Source organism: Hyperoodon ampullatus (assembly GCF_949752795.1).
Source record: "Hyperoodon ampullatus genome assembly, chromosome: 14".
Lineage (NCBI taxonomy): Eukaryota > Metazoa > Chordata > Mammalia > Artiodactyla > Ziphiidae > Hyperoodon > Hyperoodon ampullatus.
The window spans coordinates 88,597,900-88,621,542 of NC_136927.1; the positions used below are offsets into that span (position 1 = coordinate 88,597,900).

General features: G+C 61.2%; 1 protein-coding gene across 1 annotated transcript in view; it reads left to right on the plus strand.

The window, feature by feature from the left end:
- Window positions 1-23,643, plus strand: part of MYT1 (myelin transcription factor 1) — a gene marked incomplete at its 3' end in the record, with an annotated part of 43,220 nt that overhangs the window by 16,469 nt on the left and 3,108 nt on the right. Inside the window, exons 6-19 of the mRNA XM_079719591.1 lie at window positions 293-1,048; window positions 2,153-2,287; window positions 2,762-2,852; window positions 3,901-4,014; window positions 7,610-7,824; window positions 9,269-9,393; window positions 9,925-10,185; window positions 12,805-12,959; window positions 13,971-14,033; window positions 14,148-14,216; window positions 18,523-18,585; window positions 18,918-19,001; window positions 22,441-22,662; window positions 23,256-23,347. Of these exons, the coding sequence (XP_079575717.1) occupies window positions 293-1,048; window positions 2,153-2,287; window positions 2,762-2,852; window positions 3,901-4,014; window positions 7,610-7,824; window positions 9,269-9,393; window positions 9,925-10,185; window positions 12,805-12,959; window positions 13,971-14,033; window positions 14,148-14,216; window positions 18,523-18,585; window positions 18,918-19,001; window positions 22,441-22,662; window positions 23,256-23,347 (2,445 nt within the window). The remainder of the gene's footprint in view (window positions 1-292; window positions 1,049-2,152; window positions 2,288-2,761; window positions 2,853-3,900; window positions 4,015-7,609; window positions 7,825-9,268; window positions 9,394-9,924; window positions 10,186-12,804; window positions 12,960-13,970; window positions 14,034-14,147; window positions 14,217-18,522; window positions 18,586-18,917; window positions 19,002-22,440; window positions 22,663-23,255; window positions 23,348-23,643) is intronic.

Here is a 23,643-nt window from a genome sequence, read left to right on the forward strand (position 1 = left end):
ATGTAGATTCGCCTGATTTAAGAAAGTACACATAACAGGGAGGACCATTAATCAAAAATATCAGAGTAATTCTCAGCTTCAAAATGCAGCAGTGATTTCTCCCTCCACCTCCCGACATAAGTTTACTGTGATCTCCAGATCTGGACAGAGGGGCTGACCAGAACGGCCACCCCGAGCCCATTTCTGGGGGTTTGGTGTCCCCCAGCGGCAGTGGGGCAGGCTGGAGGAGCCCCGCCTGGAGACCTGTCCTCTCTCCCCGTGTACCTCCCACACAGTTTCTAATTTTGTGCAGGAAGGAGCCCCGTCAAGGCTCGTTTCGGATCCAGTCCCATCAGCAGCCTCACGGGCTCCTCCAAGGGCAGCTACAGCAGCTATCAGGAGATCATTGCAACTTCTCTCCTAAATTTGGGCCAAATCGCTGAAGAGACACTGGTCGGGGAAGACTCGGGCCAGGGGGCCAAGCGGGGCGCCGGCATCGTGCGCCTGGTTCGGGAGGAGGCTGAGGAAGGAGCCACCAGCGACGAGGGGGAGAAGGATGTCTTCATCCAGCCGGAGGACGCAGAGGAAGTGATCGAAGTCACCAGTGAGCGCTCCCAGGAGCTGCGTCCCCAGGCCCTGGAGGGTGTGGCCAGCGCGGAGTCCAGCAAGCAGAGGGTGGCCCTGGGCGACGAGGACGAGGAGGACGAGGACGAGGGTGGGGAGGCCCCGCCCGCCCCACGCCCGGAGGCCTCTGAGCCCCGGCGCCCGGCGCCGCCCAGCCCCAAGCCCGCGTACTCCGTCCTCGTGGAAGTGCGCTCGGACGACGATGGCAAGGACGAGGACTCGAGGTCCCAGAAGTCCACGGTCACGGACGAGTCGGAGATGTACGACATGATGACCCGCGGGAACCTGGGCCTCCTGGAGCAGGCCATCGCCCTGAAGGCCGAGCAGGTGCGGGCCGTCCGCGAGCCGGGGTGCCCACCCGCTGAGCAAGGCCCGCTGGGCCCGGGCGAGCCGGGGAAGGTGGCGAGGCCCCTGGACGCCACCCGGAAGAGCTACTGCAGCAAAGGTAGGCCGGGCACCTGGCCCTGCCCCGCCCCCTCCCAGGGATGCGCCGTCCCGGACCCATGGACCCGTCCTGAGGCCTTTACAGGCTGGAGGGCACGGGCGGGGGGAGGTGGTGTGGGCCACACAGAAGCAGCCTGTGGTCGGTGAGGCAGGTGGCCAGGCTGGGAGCACTGGGCAGTGTAGAGCAGGCCCGAGCCACGGAGGACAGTGGGACTGGTTCTCAGGGACTGACTGACGCTGAGGTGCAGACGCCGGACAAGCCCTGGACAGAGCGGCCGGCGACAGCGAGCGCAGGAAGGCGGTGCCCGGGAGAGGCTTGTGAGCCCCTTAGGGTGCCCCTGCCTGCCTGGTGGTCAAAGGACGACTTCCTCCCAGTTAAATCACACAGAGCCCGCCAGGGCCCTGCCCTCCCTGGGGTGGGCTTTCTGAGCATGGTCTGTGACTTCTGCATTGTGGCTTCCCTACCAAAGGGGACGGACGGCTTCACTGGAAGCTTCTCTGGGACACTGGCTATGCTCTGGGGACCATGTGTGTCCTGAGAGGCATTCCCTTCTGCCCCACACTGAAAGTGACCTCTCTGGGCCTGCAGAGGCTGTACGAGGTCAGTAACTGAGATTTGGGGTCAAATTTCTGCCCAGGCCTTTATTAGCTGCTTTGGGTAAGTTACTCAGCCCCTCGGTCCCCGTTATTGTCAAATACAAAGGACGTGTGCTGGCAGAGACCTTGTCACACAGCTTGACCTCTCTGTGCAGAGGCCTGGCTCCCACCCCGAAGCCAGTGGCCCTCGCATGACATTAGCAGGACTGGGCAGAAGGTGGCAGCCGCCATCCAGGGGGTCCCCCTTAAAGCCCTGCGGGTCCCGCTGTTTGTGGCTTGCCGCAATCTGTGGGGAGCTTTTCCACCCAGACGGCCAGTGTGGACGGTCTCTCCAGGGTCCCCGTGCTGTCCAGCCACGGTCCCTTTTGGGCTCATGGGCAGTCTGGTCACTCTCCTCTCTGGACAGCCAGCGTGAAGGGTCATGAGCTGCCCGGCTGCCGCCTCCCTGTTCACCACCTCCCACCCAGCTTCCTGGCTGCCCTCCGACTGATAGGCCTTGTGTGTTTAGATCCCTCAAGAGCTGAGAAGCGTGAGATCAAGTGTCCGACCCCAGGCTGTGACGGCACCGGCCACGTCACCGGGCTGTACCCGCACCACCGCAGCCTGTCTGGCTGCCCCCACAAGGACAGGATCCCCCCGGAGAGTGAGTAGCTCTGCACGGCTCAGGCTGCCTCTGGTGTTTGGCTGGTGTCCACATAGAGGAGTGGCCACCCAGGACCCTGTCCCTCTGGACTGGCACGTCCAGAAGCCCAAACTGGGGCCCTACAAGCATGGCGACATGGAGCATGCCCAGTTATTCACATTGAAACGGCAGCCTGGATCAGGGCCCCTGGAAACCGGCCACAGACACGGGCACACAGGAGGGGAGGCCGGGCCCTGGAGCTGGGGAGGGGCCGCTGTCTGTGTTCTGAGGGCTCAGGAGAAAAGCTGCCCCTGCTTCTAGGCAAGGGGCAACGATCGTGACCGGTAAGTTTAGAGGAGGGAGGTTGTAAGGTTTCTGCCTCAGGGAGGCCAGGGCCACACTGAGAGGGGGCGTGGCCTGACTGAGGGTGGGCCTGGGGCTCCTGCACCCTCCAGGGCTGGTGGTGCTCACCGGCTCCCCCTGGTTGTCTTGCAGTATTGGCCATGCATGAGAACGTGCTCAAGTGCCCCACTCCTGGCTGCACAGGCCAGGGCCACGTGAATAGCAACCGTAACACGCACAGAAGGTACGGGGCTGGGCTGGGAATGGTGAGGGCCATGGAGGGGGGTGCCTGCAGTGCATGCCCCAGCCTGGGACACGGTCTCCCTGTGTGCTGCCCTTTGGGGTGAGTGCACGGTCAGGGCAGACAGAGCAGCACCTGGAGGGGTGGTCACCTGTGCCACTGTGAGTGGGGGTCCCGAGAGACCAGAGGGCGGCTGGAGGAACGGGCGCACGCAGCGCAGGGAGGCCTGCAGCCTGTAGGGAGAGCAAGGTAGAGACCCCGCCCTGCTGAGATTCGGGAAACCTCTGGACACTAGCTTTTGCTCAAGGCAGAACCTCAGCAGCCGGGACCGAGCCTGGCTGCTCTGTAGCAGGGCTGAGACCCTGGTGCTTGAGCTGTCTGCCGTCTTCCGGTGAGAGGTGGCCGTATCCCCCGCCCTCGCCCCGAGCCGTGGGTAGCTGCAGCCGTGGTGGGGCGTGAAGTGGCTCCAGCAAGTGACACTCAGCTGCAACGATTGGCCAGGGTTTTTGAGGTCCAGTCACTGAGAAGAGACTAAATTCCCCAACACTGCTGGGATTATGTCACCTCTCCTGGCTGATCACAGTTTCTCAGTTCTGACAGTTGAAGCTGCACCCGTGGTGTCTCGGATTGGGTGCTTTCCTGGGCAGGACCTGTGCCCTCCTCTTGTGACCCTGGTGGCCCATGTCCTCCAGGGTCAGCACCCAGTCCGTGGCCCGTGGGCTGATAGAATGTGAGCAGCTCTGGTTGGTGGTGAGGGGAGAGGAGGGAGGTGAGAGGCGGGCCCGGGCCCCACACCCACCCAGAGGAGGTGCCTTTGCTCAGAGCCTTGAAGAACTTTAGGGTGCGTTTTGTCCCTGTGTCATCGGCTTAGAATTTCCAAAAACAGAAGCTGACTGAGCAGCAGGTGCTTTGAGGGCTTGAGGACAGACCTGGGGGAAAGGCCCCTCGATAGGCAAGGCAGCCTGCCCTGAGCTCCTGCTGACGCCTGGCTCCCGGCTCAGATGGGTGGGGCCTGGAGGAGGGCTCAGCTGTCCTCTTGTCCTTCCTCTAGTTTGTCTGGGTGTCCCATTGCTGCTGCCGAAAAATTAGCCAAATCTCACGAGAAGCAACAGCCACAGACGGGAGATCCCTCCAAGAATAGCTCCAATTCGGATCGGATCCTCAGGTGAGTGAAATGAATCACAGGCCGGGAGGGGTGTTTTCGGACCCACGTCCATGTGCCTGATGTGCAGTGAGGCCAAACACACCAAAACCGGGTCAGAGTTTGGAGCAGAGGAAGGTTTGTTCCAGGAGCTGAGCAAGGAGAGCAGGTGGCTCGTGCTCAGAAGACGCGACTCCCCGATGGCTCTCGGGCAGGGTCTTCACAGCCAGTGCGAGGGGAGAGGGTCCAGGATGGTGATCAGCTCGTGGGCCCCGGATGGTGATCAGCTCGTGGGCCCCGGATGGTGATCAGCTCGTGGGCCCCCTTCTGATCAGCTGATGGTGAGGTAACTGGGGGATGTTTCGGGAATCTCAGCCTCACGGTTCCAACCAGTCTGGGGTGCACATGCTTGTGGTCAGCATGTCATCACCATCCTCCACCGGGTGGGGGTCTTAGTTTCTGCAGAATGACTCAGAGATACGTGTCAGGTTGTCACCTCTGTCTCTTCAGGAGGAACTATAGGAGCCCTGTGACTCTGTCGTCCTATTAACTGGTTGAACCTGCTCTGGAACTGGGTGGGAAGGCCTAAGCTGCTGAAAGACTTTTCTTTTTCCCCTACAAACAAGAATCAGGGACACGCAGGGGCTTTTTTACCTGGGAAGGCCCTGCAGGGTCCTACTTGGCTTCATGGGCTGCCTCCCCAAGTGCCCAGGGGGCTTGTCGCCTCTCCGCTGCTGTGTGTGTGTGTCCACGCTCGTGTGTACGTGCACGTGTGTGCTGGTGTCTCCCAGGGTGGACTTGGAGGGTGGTTTTGTGGGCACCAACACCCGCACGGCTGCCCCTGCCTTGCTCACTACTGTGGCCTCTCCCGTTGCGGAGCACAGGCTCCAGACGCGCAGGCTCAGTGGCCATGGCTCACGGGCCCAGCCGCTCCACGGCATGTGGGATCTTCCCGGACTGGGGCACGAACCTGTGTCCCCTGCATCAGCAGGCGGACTCTCAACCACTGCGCCACCAGGGAAGCCCCTTTTTTTCTTTTTTTTTTTTTATAACTTATTTATTTTTGGCCGCGTTGGGTCTTCATTGGTGCGCGCGGGCCTTCTCTAGTTGTGGAGAGTGTGGGCTACTCTTTACTGTGGTGCACATGCTTATTGTGGTGGCTTCTCTTGTTGCGGAGCACGGGCTGTGTTCAGGGACTTGTTTGTGGAGTCGCTGGTCCTGTTTGGAGAGAGTGGGCTGCACCAGCGAAGGACCCCTGCTGTCTAGGGAGCCCTGGGAGCTGCTCACCCCGGGACGGACCCTGAACTGGGGAGGGGAGTGGGTGCCAGCAGCACCCTCCAGAGTGCCACTCCCTGTGACCCTTGAGGTGCTGTGTGTTTAGGTGTATATGCACACGTGTGAGTGTGTGTGCACCCGTGTGTGCGTGTAGACATGGCTCATCAATGAGGGGGCTTCTGAAAGACCATTCAGACGAGTCTGCTTAGTGTGACCTCACCTGCAAGCTCCTGTAGGTGCCACGCACAAGGCCAGAAGCTGAGGAACTTTCCCAAGGCCACACACTCCCCCGGCAGCGCCCTTCAGAATCTCCTCCCAGTGGGACCGGTTCTCTGGCGCCCACCATGCTGGGGGACTCTCCCTCACCCCCGGGTCCTCGCTCAGTGGACTCCCTGCTCCCTCATCTCCGAGGAGCTGGAACTGACAGGTCGTCCCGTCCAGACTCCTGTTCCACGTCTGTCTCCCAAAGGAGAGTGTGGGAGACCAGGGCCACTGTACCCTGCACAGGGCCGGCGTCTGGCAGTCACGAGCACGGGCGGCGGCACAGACCGTGGTCTGGAGGTGGGCGGGCCACCTCCGTCACCCACCTGTCCCTTCCCTGGCATGTGACTGGCAGAGCCTCTGCCTGAGGAGCCTGGCCTCCCACCTTGGCCTCAGAGGGTCACGTGCAAGTGGTCTCCGGGCTGGGCCTCGCCCTCCCGCACTGGGCGGCCCTTGCAGCCCTGTCCTTGGGGCGCCCTGCACTCCAGTTGGCTTCTTTCAACCAGGGGGCGCTCACGATGGTGGAAACTGCTTCTTTCCTCCATCTTATTCCTGTTCCTTCTGGCTTCTTGTCGGTTTTCTTGCCTTGATCCAAGTCACTGACAAAATGTCAAACTACCAGGCAGGTAAGGCTTGGTGAGGCCAGGGTGGGGGCCAAACAGGTGCCAGATGTGGAGGTTGTGCCCCAGGAATGTGACTCAGTTTGTTTGCCCGTAAAAGTGGGACAACAACGTTATCGATTTCAGAAGTTTCTCACGAGGCTTGAGTGAGACGGGGACGTTTTGTTCCCCGGGCCCTCGGTGAGGAGGCCAGAGTGGTAGCAGTGGCGGCCGGGGTGCAGAGCTTTCCATGCAGGCTCCACGTGTTCCATGGGGCCGCGTTTCTGGATGTTGTACCCCAGGGTGTGGGGAGAATCTTTGCAAAGCTTTGTGGGCCTCACGGACACTGAGTCTGCTGCTGGCGGAAGCCCTGGCTGAGGAAGCCACCAAAACGTGGCACAGACATTAAGTGTAGGACTTGTCTCCCCGCAGGGGTGCCTGAGCACTCACCAGCAACTTCTCAGATGCCACTGGCTGGTCCAGAGGGGCCCCCCTGCCCTTCCTGGGGAAGGAGAGCCTGCTCGCGCTCTGGTGGCATCGGTTTCCCAAGGCCTTTCAGAGCCAGCCTTATCGTGGTTGCAGGGTCTTCCTGGCACCCGGCTCCTATTTTCGGGTCACACTCAAGTTCTTATAGTGCCTGGCCCCTTGGGGGCCTCACCACTGGCTCCGTCTTAATTCCGCCCACCCACCTTTTCCAGACTAAAGTCACTGCCAGGCTCTCCCAGGCCTCCCCCGCTCTCTTCTCTCTGAGCTGACTGGTGCACAAGCCCCTCCACAGAGCGGTACAGACCCTGTGGCCTTTCTATGCTAGGCTGGTCTTCCTCCTGCCGTGGCTCCAGTGCTGTCAGGCCTGGTGCGTTCGCACCATCTCTTGTGCATTTAAAAATCTGAGCTCGTCCAGAGCTTCAGTAACAGTGACTGAATGCTTGCAGCGTCCTTTCAGGCCTGTCTTTAACCCTTGCAGCAGCCCCTCCAGGGGCATCTCAAGTGACTTTCAGCAGAAGACCTGGGAGGGCTAGGCCCCTCGCTGGGAAGGGCTGAGTCGGCCGCCCTGAGGCTGATTCTCAGAAACGCCTCCATGTCCCCTCCAGGCCCCCCAGCTCCCTCCCCTCTGGGGAATTGTAAGTTATTCCACCACCAGAATCCTGCCTTGGCTGCCTGCCGCCCTAAGGGCGCTCCTCCAGGGCTCCCTGCAAAGGGCTCTGAAACCTGCTCTTCTCATTCCCTTCTCTGCTGACGCGGGCCGCAAGGGGACACGCACTGTTTCTTCTTCTCCTAGGGCTTCGTCCCTGCGGCAATTCTTCCTGCACATCAGCCCCTAGGCCCCCTGTAGTAGTGGACGTGAGGGAGGGCCTGCCTGGGTCTCTGTCCACACCGGGGTCTGAGGGATGGCTGGGCCAGGCCATGGCACGGGTCCCTGGGATGAACAGCACAGAGTGCTGGCGTCCTGTCTTCATGATTCTCATCTCCGTCTCACACCCCAGGCCCATGTGCTTCGTGAAGCAGCTTGAGGTCCCTCCGTATGGAAGCTACCGGCCCAGCGTGGCCTCCACCACACCCAGGGCCAACCTGGCCAAGGAGCTGGAGAAGTTCTCCAAGGTCACCTTTGACTACGCAAGTTTTGACGCTCAGGTTTTTGGCAAGCGCATGCTTGCCCCAAAGATTCAGACCAGCGAAACCTCACCGAAAGCCTTTAAATGTAAGTTGGGGAAAGCGGCTCCCGGAGGTGTAGCGTCTGAGGGGCAGCGGAGGGGGAACCCTCAGCAGCAGCGTGTCGGTCCTCTGCACCCTGGGGCCCCAACCCCCCGTGGCGACTTTCTCAGAGTCCGTGTCTCACCCACGTTGCTGCCCAAACGCTCACCATCAAACTGGATGTGTCTCCTCACTACACGTGAAACACACCCAAGTCCATTATGCCGTGCGTGTCCACAGACTTAACGACGTCGCTGCCGTGGTTCACCCTACGAGCGTGCCCTCCCCTGGCTGTCCGTTCCCAGCCAGTTTATTCTAGCTCAAGGGGTGGGGGTCTGGGAGGATCAGACAACCGCTGTGCTGAGCCTGGGTACCGGACAGATGCTTCCTGCGCGGGGACCATCTTGCTGGATACAATGTGCCATTTGTGATATTAGCAGCAAACTTTCTGGGTGCTCAGCACTAACAAAATTCACTCCGCCAAACCTTCCCGAACAAGCCTTCCTGTCTTTTTTTTTTTGGGGGGGGGGAGGGGTCGCTTATTGCACTAATTTGTGAGTTGCAAACCTATTAGCCCTGGAAATACAGATAGAATGGAAAAGCGCCCCAGTGCACACATGAGATTGGAGCTGGCAGCTACTGGTGGCTGTTGTCAGCCCCCAGAATTGGCAGTGATGAGTTTCCTACAAGTTAATAATAGAAACACTGATCAGTACAATTGCCACCTGGAGTGCCAGCGTCTCTCCAACTTGTTAGGACTGGGGGCTTCATGCCTTCCCGCAAGGCACCCACTTACGCTGGGGTGCTGGAAATTTGCTGGCGATACCCTGATTACTCAGAAATCATACCTGAGGGTGATCTTATGGTTATAGCACAGTTACTAGAAAAGATAACATTTTATGCCTTCCTGTGTCGTGTTTATTTGAACAATAATGTTATTCACCAAAGCTGTGGCTATTGGCGGAGGGGGGCGGGGGCGACACCGAAATCAGCCTTTTGTGATGTTGTGATAAAATTGTCCTACTTGAATGATATTCCAGACCCTCCTCCTATGTGCAGACTTTAGTCTCTCAATAAGCATTCACCGATAGACAACTTGTTTTGTTTGAAATGTCAGGGACGCTAGAACGTCTTTGGAGGCTTTGCCGTTTCTGCCCAAGTTACGGTCAAGATAGAAACGGCCTTCTCAATACCCGACAAGGGTGGGGCTGGGGTGGGTGTGCAGGCTCCCGGCAGCGGGTGGGTGACCCAGCCCTGGGCTCACCTTCACGTAGCTGCGCCCTGTGTGCTTGCTCCCAGCCACCCCAACGTCCCCCCGCCCCCCATGTCTGCGCGGCAGCCTCCCGTCCAGGTTGTCTCTCAGCCCTGCTGTGGTTCCCTTTTTGCAGCCCGACCTTCCCCAGAGGCCCCTCCCCCCAGGCCCAGCCCCTGCACCTCGTCCTCTCCTACAGGCTTCGACTACGCCCATGACGCGGAGGCCGCACACATGGCCGCCACGGCCATCCTGAACCTCTCCACGCGCTGCTGGGAGATGCCCGAGAACCTCAGCACGAAGCCGCAGGACCTGCCCAGCAAGGTTGGTGTGTCCCCCGCCAGGAGCCCCTTCGGAGGCAGAGAAGGGGGTTGGGATTTGCAGTCAGGGGCACGTGCCGCCTGCACGACGGGGGCTCAGCGAACCCAGGGTCTCCTAGGTGATCACCACTCTCTCCTCTTCTCCCGCCTGACCGTTGACCCTGCTGGGCAGAGGCATTGGATGGGTCCCCTCTGAACTCCGTGCGCTGTGCCTAAGGGGGTCCCAGTGGCTGTGCACACGTGTGTTCCCGTATCTCGCCGAGTCTGCGGGCCCTGCACGTGTTTGGGGGCCCACACGAGCTGCCGTGTCAAGGGTCTGGTTTTACGGCGCTGGAAGCCTCAAGGGAGTGGGCAGAGTGCAGTCCACACAGCACCTCAGGGCGCTTTCTTCCCTCACAGGCTCTTCTCTGCTTGCTGGGCTCTGCTTCCTTTGGAGGAAGGCACTGTCTGGGCTTCCGGGGAGCTGAGTAATGGACCAGAAGGCACACACGGGAAGGGGGTGGTGTCTAACACAGACGTTACCTTTGCAACGCAGGCCACAGACATTGAGGTGGATGAGAACGGAACCCTGGACTTGAGCATGCACAGACACCGCAGGCGGGAGAACGCTTTCCCCGGCGGCGGTGGCGGCCCTGGAGTGACCTCACCTGATGCCTCCCAGGGCCAGAGCATCACTGGCGCCCCCAGCAGCTCCGTGACCTCGCCCCAGTCCAGCCATGCCTCCCGCCAGGACGAGTGGGACCGGCCCCTGGACTACACCAAGCCCAGCCGCCAGCGAGAGGAGGAACCTGAGGAGGTGGGTCCTGGGGTCCTGAGCTGGCGGAAGGTTGAGCAGGCGCTGGTGGCCAGTTTGCCTTACCCGAGGCCGGGTGTGAACGCACCTTCGCTCCAGGCAGAGCCTCCGTGCGTCCTGCCCCTTTCCACCCAGGGTTCTGCACCCTTCGGGCAGCTGAGCCCACCTTCTTGGAGGGATTTCCACCATGGGGCCAGTCTGTGGCCTTGTCCCCTGCGAGAGAGAGGCGGCCTTCTCACCTCTGCAGAATCAGTGGTCAGCACCAATGCGGTTCTCCCAGAGCACGGGGAGGAGAGGGCTTTTGTTCAGATCCCACGGGGGATGATTTGGGAATGGCTCCAAATTCCTCATTTCTGTGGGCCTCCCACCAACCTGCTGTCCAGATTAGGGACACCCTGAACACTGGCAGCAGCCTCTTCTCACTGTCCCCAGGACACTTCAGGCGCCTGGCTCCCTGGACGGAGGCAGGAGAAAACTCCTGGACTCAGGAGACCCTTGGGTGGCCAGTGGCCAGAGTCCCAGGACAGTACTGCCTGGTAAAGAGCCGCAAACCAGGCCGCTGTGTTGGAGCTGTAGTCTGGGGGCAGTGGAACGCTCCCTTCCCAGTTACCCCACCCAGCTGAGATGGGGGCTGATGGAGGGCTTTTCCCCAAGGAGAAGAGCCTCCCGAACAGCAAAGCCCCGCTCTGAGGGCTCAGACCAGGTGGCCTCTGCACAGTATGGACGGGCCTGTGGGTGCCCTCCCAGCCCCCACTCCCAGGAGGGCAACGGGGGCAGGTCCCTGTGGGGGAGGGGGTGGTGGTGAGGGTCCCTCTGAGAGCCCAGCCCCTCCGCAGCCCCATCCTCAGGGCCAGCTAGGGCCCCTCTCTCTACAGGCTTCGCATGCAAGCCCACTTTACAGAGGAGCCGACCGAGCCCCAGGCCTAGGTCTTCTGCCTCAGTCACATGGCTGCAACCCAACGTCTGGCCTCAGAAGAGGGCCACCTCTCTCAGAGGGAGCCCCCAGGGGAGGGAGGCTGGCTGAGGGTGCCCACCTGGGGCCGGCAGGAGGGTTTCTCCCTGGCAGGTGGGGCCCCAGTCTGAGCCTGGTGACGCCCTCCTGTTCCTGTTCTGGGCCACCAGTGTAGCGTCCCCACGTCTGCTGTCACCCTTATTCAGTTCTGCCCCTCCGGCCCCTCCTTTGGCTCCTTCCCTTTCCCTGCCCCTTTCTTTGACCCCAGCTCAGGCTGGCCTCTCTGGCCGCGTTGCCCCCCGCCCCCTCCACGTGCCCCCGGAGCGCCCTCATCCCCTCCCAGGGCTGTCATGTCCTCTGTGGGTGACCCTGGTCTCAGAGGTCCTGTGGTCCCTGGCCACAGAAGCCTGCCACTCTGCCCCATGGTCCACAGTCCACTCTCCAGCAGGAAGCCTCAGCTGACCCCCAGCCCCTTCCTCTCCTCCCCTGTGCCCTGGGCACAGGTGCCCACATCCTTTTGGGTGACCCCCCAGAAACAGCTCCTGGATCAGGCCTTCCCAGTCCCTCTACCATGGCCCTGGATTCCCTGCTCAGACTCTCCTTCTAGCTCTGTCCGAGGCTCCTTGAGCATCCTGGGTAGGGCTACTGCCCCACTCTTTAGCCTTACCTCACCCAAGTCTGGCAGCAGCCCCCCCCTCAGGTCCCCCCCTCAGGAGACCCCCGTTTCTCCTGCAGACTGGGCTTAAGTTGAGGGACTTCGTCCACCCAGCTGTGCCTTGTTCAGTAATAGTAACAGTGGCAACAGTGACAACAGCATGACATGGTGCCAAGGGCCTTTCCTCCTTCCATCCCCAGACGTCCTGGGAGGGGCTGCTATTTTTTCCAGTTTAAAAGTGTGGTGCCCAGGAGGTTGGACAGCGTGCCTGGGACGCACAGCAAGTACCAGTCCTGAGATCTGAATTGTGATCCACCACGGGGGCTGATGGTCTGCTGCAGACTGACCTGTAGGGCACTGACCTTCCTGACTCGTGGACTCCTTCCCTGCGCCTGGGCGGAGGGACTGCCCTTGTGCACCCTGCATCCACGGCACCCTGCCCTTGGGGGGCGATTGAACACTTCCAGGCCCTGCACTTGAGGTCAAAGTGCTTATTCGGTGCCTGCTGCGCTCAGGTCATCGTGCTGGCTGGGGTACGGTAGGGCCAGACGGTCCCAAGGTCACTGTGATTATTTTTTTATCATTCTCTGCACATTGTGCTATCTCATCCTCATAGCATTTCAACAAGCACTTAGTGCCACTGCCTACTGAGTGCATCCCGAGCCCCAAAGGAGCCGCACTTGGTGTACACCCTGGCGTGTAGATTGCAGCCCAGGGCGGGTAGTTGGCGGTGACCCGCCTGCCTGAGTCCGCGGAGGGCGTCAGAAGCCGCGGTGCTGGGCAGCGCCCGGGGCTGCTCGTTCCCGGGCAGCTCAGGAGCAGTGGCTGAGCTGAGGGAGCACCCAGCCCCTCGGGGTGCTGTTTTCTGTGTCTTCCTCCTGCTTCCAGAAGACAGGAGACTCCGGAAAATGCCTCTGTGGACATCGTTCTGAAAGGCCCCTCTCCCTCAGCCCCCGGGTCGGGCGCCCGGCCCCCCGCCAGCTGGTTAAAACCTCTCCCTGCTGGTTTTTTGCAGTCAGAGCCAGCAGCCCATTCTTTTGCTTCTTCTGAAGCAGATGACCAGGAAGTGTCGGAGGAGAATTTTGAGGAGAGGAAGTACCCCGGGGAGGTCACCCTGGCCAACTTTAAGCTGAAGTTTCTCTCCAAGGACATAAAGAAGGAGCTGCTCACGTAAGTCCCCACCTTGGACGGCAGGACCCCTCAGGGGACCGCCACGGCCTCGAGAGGAGCGCGCCTCAGCGGGAGCCCGTGACGACCGGGCTGGCCCCGCGCAGCCCCGCGCTGGCCGCCCTCCTGGCCTGGCTGCTTGGTGGGCAGAGGCTGGGCCTCCGCTACTAGCACCCTCCTGGGCCGGGCAGCGGGGGAAGGCGTCCTCTCACCCCTGTGCCACGCTGGCCTCTAAGCCACTCCTTCAGGCCGATAAAGAGTGAGGGTGAGCCCCCGTGTGGCCCACAGAGCAGACAAGGCCTGAGGGGAGGGGACCAGCCCCGAGCGCCCGCTGCGCTCCTGGCCCTCGGCGCCCCTGCCTGAGGTGCGCTCTGCCTTGGGCTCCGTGTCCTCAGCTCCGGCAGCCCAGTCAGTTTAACCAGAGGCCACTGGAGAGGGGGCAGCTACTGGTAGACGTGAGCTACCCCACAGCCTTCTGGCCAGCCCCCGCCGAGAGCCACCTTCCCTAGGGGACGTGAGAGGCCTGGCCCCAGCCCCTCAGGTGATCCAGCCCCACCGACGCTTCGAGTCTGTTCCTGGGGTTCCTCTTCCTGCCCCGAACCCCGCCAGCTTCCAGCTTCCTCCTGCCCTGTAGCTGGCTCGCCCCAGGATGGCTCTGGTCTGGGGCCTTGTCCTCGGGGAAGGCCCTGCCACGTCAGGAAGGGGCTCCCTGCACACCCATCCCCCAGCGCGCACACGTGTGCATGCACAGCACGCTTGCTTCGGAGGCACCCCAACTTTAGGCTGAGCTTCACGTGGGTTCCCATTGCTTCTTGAGTTAAGTTGTGTGGGAGAAACTTGTAGTCGGAGAGGCGAGGGCCCGGCTCCGAGGGCTGGCGGGGAGGAGACGCGCCTTGGCTCTCGGGTGAGCCAGAGGCAGGTGCCCGCCGCCCTCTCCGAGCGGGCTCAGCCTGGGGGGCGGGCCTGGCGGGGCTGCCTCGCTCTCTGTTCTGACGCTCTGTTTCCTTTGTCCAGCTGTCCCACCCCCGGCTGTGACGGCAGCGGCCACATCACTGGGAACTATGCTTCCCACCGCAGGTTCGTCCCCGACTCGGGTCCGGCCCGGCCTGGGTGCCGCGTGGTGGGTCTTCCTCCTCTGCGCCTCTGCCCCCGCTCTTAGCTCACCCCGATATCCCATCTCTTCTCTTTCAGCCTCTCTGGTTGCCCTCTTGCTGACAAGAGCCTCAGAAACCTCATGGCTGCCCATTCTGCTGACCTCAAGTATGTCTGCCCTCCTGGCCTCCCATCTCTTGGGCGGCTTCCTTGCTCTGCTCACTCCTTCCGTGAGGCTCCGGCCAAAAGCAGCCTTCTGCAGGGCCCTGGCACAGGCCGGCCCCAGTCCGAGGCACAGGGCCGTGGGGCCGAGGGGCAGGGCCACGGAGGGGCTGATTCTGCTTGGCTGAGCTGTCGCCACTGCTGCCTCTATCTCCCTGCTCTGAGCGCCGCTGTCTGCCTGCCTCCTTGGGCCCAGGGCCGCTACACGCTCCCGCGCTCCCCTCTGAGGGCCAAGCAGGGGTAGGGCCTGGCTCTGGCTCGTGGTGGCCTGGCCCGTTCTCTCCCTCTCCCGAGGACCCCTGCCGGGCTGTCTGGGCCTGCTTTCCTCCTGCCGTGGAGATTCGGGAGGAGTCCCGAACTGGCCTTGGCTCGTACGTCTCACCGTGGCTCAGAGGCCGTGCAGCTCTTGCTAAGTGAGCTGGGTGCTGGTGACGGCAGAGGAAGCTCTGTGCGCTTCCCTCCTCATGCAGCCCCTTCCCGCGGCTTCCGTCTTGGCCCCTCGTGCCCTCCCCCCAACGCCTCTCCTCCATGCTCACCCCTTCCTTTGGCCGTGCCCTCTCTCTGCTCCCCCTGCCCCTGACGTCTGGGCAGGGCCGCCCTGTGGCACCAGCCACTCTGCTTGATGGTCCTGCTCAGGCAAGCAGCAAGCACCCGGAGGTTTCCCGGCTCTCAGCGTCCTCTTGGGGCTGGACCTGGGGACTGTGACTGCCTGTGGTTTCATGCCTTCTGCAGAGCTAAGCCCTAAGCCACAAGGCGCTGGCTCTGGGTTTCCAGGCTGAACCGAGGTTGTGGAAGGAGGGCCCCCTCTTAGCCCCTCGGGTCGCCCCCTCTTCAGGGGCTTCCTCCCGCCCTGGGCCTCTGTGCTGGGGGCCTGAATCCAGGCCGGGTTTCCCCGGCTCATCCCCATCTGGGGCCAGAGAGGAAGTGGGGCTCTGGTGCCTCTCAGGTGAAGGGCCACGGTTGCCGCAGGCTCCCAGCGACCAGAGCCGACTCAGAAACGGGGCAGGAAGCTCCAGGTCTCTCAGAGTGTCCGGTCCTGCCGGCCTCATTTCTGTGGCTCCGGGGAGCCTGTGTGGTCCCAGCAGCCAGGAGAAGCGTGGCGTTGCCTCTTTGACCAGTGGGGCCTTCCGTGCCCGCAGGCACAGCTGGGCAGGGTTCATGACCAGAAGCGTCTTTCTGGGAACTCTCGGCTTTGACACCTGCGTGCTCTGAGGCTCAGCTCATCATGGCAGCTTCACACACATGCCCGTTCACCCCGTGTCCAGCCCCAGAAACGCAGCGAGGCCCTCAGTCCTGTAGGTTCGAAGCACTCTTCCCCACCGTCCTCTTCCCGTTTTCCTTCCTCTCTTCTTCTACCATCTTTCTTGTGATCCTTTCTCCTGTTATCTTTTCCAATTCGACTTGCTTTTCTAACTGATCAGTTTTCATGGTTTTCCAGTTTGAAGGCCTGCCTGAGTGGTGGTGGAATTCTAGAAGTGACCACATACCCCCAGTAGCCCTTTTCCTGCAGAGCCGTTGGTCGGGGCTCCTGGAAGGAACACGCGGACTTGGTCTGGGTCCAGAAATGTGGCCGACAGGGAGGGCCAGTGCCCTTCTGAGGCTGAGAGCCTGTGAAGGACCGTAACCCAGGCTTGCCTGGAAGTTAGCAGTGGAAAGTTTCCCTCGCGTGAGAACAAGTTACCCCCCAACTCCCTGTGACGTGCTTCTCTCCCCCAGGGGTCCTTCCGTGGAGCGAGCTCCTTGCTTCTCGCAGGCCGCAGTGTGGATGTGGCCTGGCTCCCCCATGCCCCTCTCTCCTTCCCCCGCTCGGTGGGGGTTTGGCACCCTGATCAGCCTCGTGGCAGTGCCAGCTGAAGGTGACCTGTCCACGGGGGGCAAAGGCACCTGTGCCATGCCTTGCAAATGAGTCTTTTTTGGTGGCCCCCCATCAACACCCGGTTTGCAGTGACAGTTGCAGGCGATGTGTTTTCCGTGTTTTAATCAGATCCCAAGGGCGTTTGTCCTTCCCACCCACGTGCCCAGTGTGGCCAGGAGCTGGGGACTGGGCTGCCTTGGGCTGCGCAGCCCACTCCGTGTGTGGGCGTTCAGAGTGCAGCCACCAGCCTGCAAGGGCGTCATGGGGGAGCTCTGCACAGGTTGGGGGACAGCCCCCCGCCACCCCGCCCCGGCCACAGGACAGGGGTGGGGGTGGGGTGACGTCTGCTGTGCACCAAGCTGCATGGACTCTTCGTCTTGCCCAGACAACACCCTCAGAAGAGAAGGCGGGAGGGCTCCTGGAGCTGGCCCTGGGGTTACCCAGGGCCATAAGAGTAGCCGAGGCTACTGGTGCCCAGAGCACACACCTGCTTCTCCAGCCGTGTGATGTCATCCTCTCTTGGACATGCCTCTTGGGGAAAGGCCAGCAAAGAGGGTGGGGCTGCCCCGCCTTCCTGGAGCAGGAAGGCCCCAACGTGCGTGTTCTCACCGAGGCACCTCCCCCAGACCTGAGACCCGCTCACAGGCACCACCAGAGGCTGCAACTCGCAGGGGTGTCACCCACAGACCAGAGCTGTGCTTATGGCCACAGAGGCCTGGGACTGCTGTGGACCCGCCATCCTGGCCACTGCCTGCAGCGCCCAGCTTTTGTGTTCCGAAGCTGCGAAGGACAAGGAAGGAGAAGCACTGTCCTTCCAGAGGGTGTCACAAGGCCTGGGCCTCAGTGCAGAGAGCCATGCGAGGGACACCCTGGTGCCCTCAGTGCGGCCCAGAGGGCCTTTCTGAGCAGCTGGCGCCCTGGGACCGCGGGCCACGCAGAGACGCAGAGTGTCAGAGCAGGAGGTCCCAGCAGCTGAGGTTCATTTGAAAGGGTGATGCTTACCTGGACAGAGGTGGTGGGTGGTTTCCGTTAGAACACAAAAGCCTCTTTGCCCCAGATGTGGGGGTTGGAATATGACCACACGTGACGGGCGGGAGGCATCCCAGCCTCAGTGGGGTCAGAGTTACCCCAAACCCGACAGAAGGGAGATGGACCTGTTGGCTGGCTGCCAGGCCAGGGAGGCGCTGATGTGTGACACTTGGGGCAGGGGTGAAGAGAGGGCCTCAAGAAAGCCCGAGGGGTCAGGAAGGAGGCTCCTGGGCATCTAGCCCCTCCGTGTTGCCATGCCAGCCTGAGATGGGCGGGCAGTGTCGCCCACTGACGGCTGGGAGGAGGATGCAAAGGAAGGGTCTCGGACGCTGCCGGAGCCTGGGCGCGAGGGAGCCCTCTGTGGATTGACGGGCCACCTGTGTCCTTCCCGGCTGGCACTCGGCCCTCTGTCCTTCTGGGTCCACATTTTTGCTGAGGAATGGCCTTGGCCCCACAGTCCTCTCTCTGTGTGAGGATGAAGCCAGGAATGGCAGATAAGCACCCAGTGAGTGCCAGGCTCTCCAGATGCAAGCACCAAGGTCCTGCCGGGTCCCATAGGACGAAACCACGCCCTCACGAGGGACACGGCACAGGCGGCAGATCCACCCTGGAGGAGGCCTCCTGAGGACCCACCTGCAGGATTGGGTGCTCTCCCCACTGACGCCAGCAGGAAATGATTCATTTTTCTTCAGTGGACATTCAGGGAAAAAATAAGAAAACCCAAGCTGGTGTATCAGAGGAGAATTGTTACCTTCTACGTGATATACTCATCAGGCAGTTTGGGGGTACACAGTGGGCTTTTGTGGTTTGTCCCTCCCCTCCCTCCCCTCGGCTGGGGCCAGCCATCCCGCGAAAGCCTGCGTCCGTGTGGACTCGGTGCTCAGCAAGTAGGACTCACGCCCCGACGTCGCCACTCTGGGGGTGGCACGTCTCAGGTGCTCAGTGCTGTCCGTTCGTGCTCACGACGATGGCAGCCCTCGGTGAGAAAAGGCCGTCTTCCTCCAGCCAGCTCAGGAGGATGAACCGGTCCTAGATGTGAGCTTTGCATCCTGAGCGCTTGTTTAAAGGCCCACATGTGTTCTGGAACCTTCTAGTCCAGCCTAGTCCTCTAGCCTCAGCAGGAGGCTGAGTCAGGAGCCCATCATCCCGCAGCGGAAACGTGCTCTCCTCTCCGCCCTCCTGGGGCCCCTTGGGGAGAGTGGGTGGCCAAGCTTTGAGGTCCGGAGGTTGTGGCAGCAGGCCGGCCGGGACACACGTGGCCGTTTGTGAGACCTTAGTGGGTGGACGTGTAGGGGGCTGAGTACAGAGGCGTCTTCTGTGGCCAAGTGACTTCCGTGGCTCTGGTCCCAGCTCCGCTCTCCTCCGCAGGTGCCCCACACCTGGCTGCGACGGCTCCGGCCACATAACGGGGAACTACGCATCGCACCGGAGGTGAGCCTGCCGTGCCCTGGGTGCCAGGCCGGAGCGGGTGGGGACGGTTTCCTCCTCAGACGAAGTTCCAGGCTCCAAGTAAGACATTAACGTTGCCGCATCCAGAGACAGTTTCGTCCCTTTCATCGGAACTGCCAGTGTTCCCAGAGCCTGATCAGGGCGCCCTCTGACCAGAGCTGGGGCCACACGGTGCCGCTTCCTGCGTGTGGCCCTGCTGCCGGGGCCCGCCGGGGTGCTGTCACAGAGCTTAAGGGGAGGGGTGAGGCAGGGGGTGTGTGTGAGACGTTGCTGTCCTGGGACCACTGTGGCATTGTTTCCTCTTTCAAAACCAGCTTGTCAGGCTGCCCTCGTGCCAAGAAAACTGGAGCCAAGGCTACACCCGCGAAGGATGACAAGGAAGACCCTGAGCTGATGAAGTGAGTCCAGGTCCTGCTGGCCTCTTGGCCGCTGTGCAGACTTGGGGTTTTCCTGGATTTTATAATTTTAAAAGCTCCTTCTAGATTCTGCTTGCATTAATATAGCCGTGACAATGCCCATTTTTACAGACGCGCTCATACCGTGCACGGGGACACCCTTGCAGGCGGGAGCCGTGTGCGTTGTGTGGAGGGCGCATGCGTGTGCTGGCTCCTGCTTGGGCTTCTCAGGTTTGCGGTGTCTGATGGGCCGGGAGAGGCAGAGTGCCCTGCTGCCCGTGCACCTGGGCACCTGGGCACCTGGGCACCCGGGCATGGACCTCGGGGCCTGGCAACCCCAGGCACTCACGGGCATTGTGGTCTGCACGGCTCCTGGCCTGCTGGGAAAGGTCAGGTGCAAGGGTCGAGGAGAGGGTGGTTAGAAAGACAGCAAGTCTTTGAATCATGTGTGCGTGCTCCCACACCTCTGCAGGGAGCTGACGTGCAGTGAGGGAGCCTGGGAGGGTCACCTTGAACTGGGACCTCAACAGTCCTGTGGGGAAGAGAGAGGACATCCTGGGCCTTAAGTGGTCGGAGGGCCTGAAACCCTCTATGGACCTTCTCACTGGGGGTGCCTGACATGTCATGAACCCTGACCCAGACCCCGACTCGCCTGGTGGGGGCTGGTATCGCTGAAAACTGGTCCTTCCAGGCGGGACCGCCCGAGCTCCCCACTGTCAGGTGGGGGCGAGGCTGTGCCACAGGTGCAGACGGGGTGACCCACCACCCCATTTGCCCAGGACTTTCAGAGCTGACACCAGGTAGAGCAGGCAGTGGGTGCCCCCAGGCGGGTGAGGACTGGAAGACAATGGCTCTGGCTGCCTGGTGGCCCAGGAACTCGGGTGGCTTGGCTGGGGCAGGGCACGCCGTTCCACGGGAAGCAGGTCTGCCCTGACTGTGTTCCCTGTGGACCAGGAACAGCTGGACACTCACCTCTGTACAGGGGGATCAACCTGGCCCGAGGTTCCGTTGCTCCTCCTGGGAGCTCAGCCCAGCTGCTTGGCCACCCAAACATCTGCTTGGCCGCAGAGGAGGGGCCTAATTGACCAGCATTATGCCCTTCAAAGGGGACAGCCCCACCGGCTGTTTGCTGTAATAAGGCAGTGGCTTGTTTATTTAATTTATACAGTAAAACTGTAATGAATGCTAAATCAAAAATGCAAAATACATGGTTGTTGGTGTTGTGAATGCTGCCTACTAAATGAGAGGGTGGATAAAGAATATTTTTTCTCCTGAGAACCTAGGAATTTGCCTGTGATCATACAAACGCATTGCTCTTATGGGTCTAGCAAGGATCCTGCTGGCAGGGATGATAAATGAATTGTGCTGCATTTGCAAATGATTAAAGTCAAGATCAGCGCTTTTCAAGTTAGTGGGGAAAAATGGGTTTCCTTTCCCTGATGTGCTGTCAACTTTGCTTTAAAAACAAACAACAAGATTTTGCAGCCAAGTGGAGAATGTGACTTGTAGAAACAGTTCAGCATTTACAGGATGGATGAAGTTTCTACTGGCTCCATGGCAGGGAGGGGGGGCTGCCCACTTAGCACCTCCGCTGTGTAGGATCTCCTCCCCAGCCACAGACCAACCGTACTTATAACTGACGAGCATCGTAGACAAGGGCAGGTGGCCGCACAAACCTCCATCGGTGTGCCAGGCCCTGCTGCGTGGCGTGACTTGGTCGGCCGGCACTGGCGCGGCTGCGGAGGGACCCACAGAGGAAGAGCTTCCTCTTAGGCGTCTCGTGTCTGCAGCGTTTGAGTTGGTCAGCACGTTGCAGTAAATCCCTTTGCCCACGACTGAATAACTGACCTAGACAGTCTGTGGAGGTGGCGGGTGGGATGACTTGGGAGACTGGGATTGACGTGTACGTGCTAATACGTGTAAAATAGATAACTAACGAGGACTTGCTCTATAGCGCAGCAAGCTCCACTTCGCTCGCCGTACAGTAGGAACTAACACAACATTGTAAAACAGCTGTACCCCAATAAAAAGAAAAGAAGGGGGCTTCCCTGGTGGCGCAGTGGTTGAGAGTCCGCCTGCCGATGCAGGGGACGCGGGTTCGTGCCCCGGTCCGGGAAGATCCCACATGCCGCGGAGTGGCTGGGCCCGTGAGCCATGGCCCCTGAGCCTGCGCGTCCGGAGACCGTGCTCCACAACGGGAGAGGCCACAGCAGTGAGAGGCCTGTGTACCACAAAAAAAAAAAAAGAAGGAAAGTCTGTGGAGGTTCCAGCGTGGCGGGTGGGGAGCTGCATATCCACTGCCTGTGGAGAGGCCTCGGTTGCCCCCGGCCGCCCTGGCACCTGACCAAAGAGCTGTGCCTCTGACCGGGGGTCCCCTGGGTGTGCCACACATCTTAACGTGAGGTCACCTGACAGCTCTGAAGATTTGGACCTGGGGTGTGGAGGGAAAGACTCGCAGTGTCACTGTTGACATAGCTGAAATACTCACCATGAAGGCAGTTACTGGGAAGCACCAGCAGTCCCTCCTGAGGAGAAGGCAAGGGTTTCGCAAAGAGAGTGGGAAAAAAGCGCTTAGACTCCGCTGCGTGTGGTGACTTGAAGAGCTGCCTCTCACTTGGCCTTTTGATCTTGTAACGTCAGGTACCTCACAGGTACCTCAGAGGGCCAGGCCCAGTGGTCCCCCTGGGACCTCACAGTTGGGAGGCGTCCAGGCTTGGTGGTGGACATAGAAGGGAACCTCCCCAAGTCCCCCGCAGGGGCCCCTGGCAGTGACTCTGCTCTGGATCGGCGGCGAAGGTGACCTTGGGCCGGCTTGGTGGACAGCCCATGTTAGGGCCCACGTGGCTGGGATGAGCAAGAAAGGAGTGAGAGCCGATACAGGGGACGTATGAGGATGGGCCCGGCTGAGGAGGCCGCCTGTGACATGAGTCCGAGTGTGCGGGCCGCGAGGCAGCACGCTGTCCCCCAGCCCTGCCCCCTCCCGGGGGCTTCCTGCCTCTGACCCGTCTCTGTGAACTGGGTCCTCTGTGCTTGCTGGGTCTGTGGCACGTAGAAAGCGGTGACAAACAGCTAGTGCTCAGGGGAAGCTCCCAGCAAGTGGCCTCTGGGATGATACAGAAATGATGCTGGCCGCATGGTCCAGCTGTGGACCTGGAGGCCACCAAGAGCCAGCCCCAGGCCCCAGGGGTCACTGCTGCTGAGGGACGGGACGAGAAGGTGGCTGCTGAGCCCCCAGCTGTGCAGGGGACGTGAGGCCAAGGCTGGGGAGGGAGCATGAGCCCTGTGCTGGGCAGGCCCAGGTCCTTCTGTGCTTTCTGTGCTTCTCTTGCTCCAAGGCCTGGCGTTCATCCAGGAGACCCCGGCGTGTCTTAGGGTCTGGCCTGGGGGGGGTCTCTCAGAGGCTCCGGTGCCTGGGGCTCACCTCTGACCTCTTTGTGCCCAGGTGCCCAGTTCCAGGCTGCGTGGGGCTTGGTCACATCAGCGGCAAATACGCCTCTCACAGAAGTGCGTCGGGCTGCCCTCTGGCCGCCCGAAGGCAGAAAGAGGGCTCCCTCAATGGCTCGTCCTCCTCCTGGAAGCCCCTGAAGAACGAGGGGCCCACCTGCCCTACCCCAGGCTGCGATGGCTCCGGCCATGCCAACGGGAGCTTCCTCACCCACAGGAGGTGACTATCCCAGCCTCCCTGCCCCTCCATCACCCAGGAGGGCCCCAGCTGCGGGGCTGTGGGCAAGGCTCCCAGGGAGGGCCAGACCGGGGCTCAGGTGTAAATGGTAGTTTCTCGAGGAAAAAGTAAGACCCAAACTGGTAGCCCATTCATTCCACAAGCCATTACTGAAAGTCCATCAGATATCAGTCTCTGGAGCTAGATGGTCTCTGGAGAACAAGAGGACAACCAGCCCTCCCTGCAAACCAGCACATAAGTTAAATACCTAGTTTGGTGAAGGATGGTACACACTGGGGGGAGATAGCAGCAGCGAGGGGGTAGGAAGTCCTTTCTGAAAAGGTGGTGGGGCGCTTGCCCCGAGCCGTCCGAGGGACGAGACTTCAGGGCAGTGGCTTGAGCTGAGAATGGCCTGGGCTGCTGAGGATTGAGGGAGCCTGGGGGCTGGAGTCGGGAGCGAGGGGCACCGGGGATGAGCGACGACATTCCAGACAGGATCCCAGCGGGCCGCCAGCTCTCACCGTGACATGTGACCTCAGACTGGCCCGTGGTGCGTGAGCTTGGACTGGCTTTTCACGTGTGACCTTTGCTTCCAGCTTGTCTGGCTGTCCCAGAGCGACCTTTGCTGGAAAGAAGGGAAAAGTCTCAGGGGATGAGGTTCTCGGCACGAAATTCAAGACGAGCGATGGTAAGGCTGCCCTCCGGCAACCCCTGCACGTGGTCTGTGCAGCCAGAGTGGGCGGGTGGCACTGGCGAGAAGTGGGTCGGGAAGCAAAGCCACCCTGGAGTGAGTCGCGGTGGGGACAGGGCTCCTGAGCTGAGCCGCTGGTCCTCCGGACCTCGGCTCAGAGCCTCTGGCTGCCCTGGCCCTCGCGTGGTCATTACGGCTCTAACCCGGGGGTTGGTGAGCCCTGCTGGCAGCGCTGGAAGCCGTAGTGTGGACCTGTGAACTCACTCAGGCTCAATGAAGAGGGAAGCTGAGGA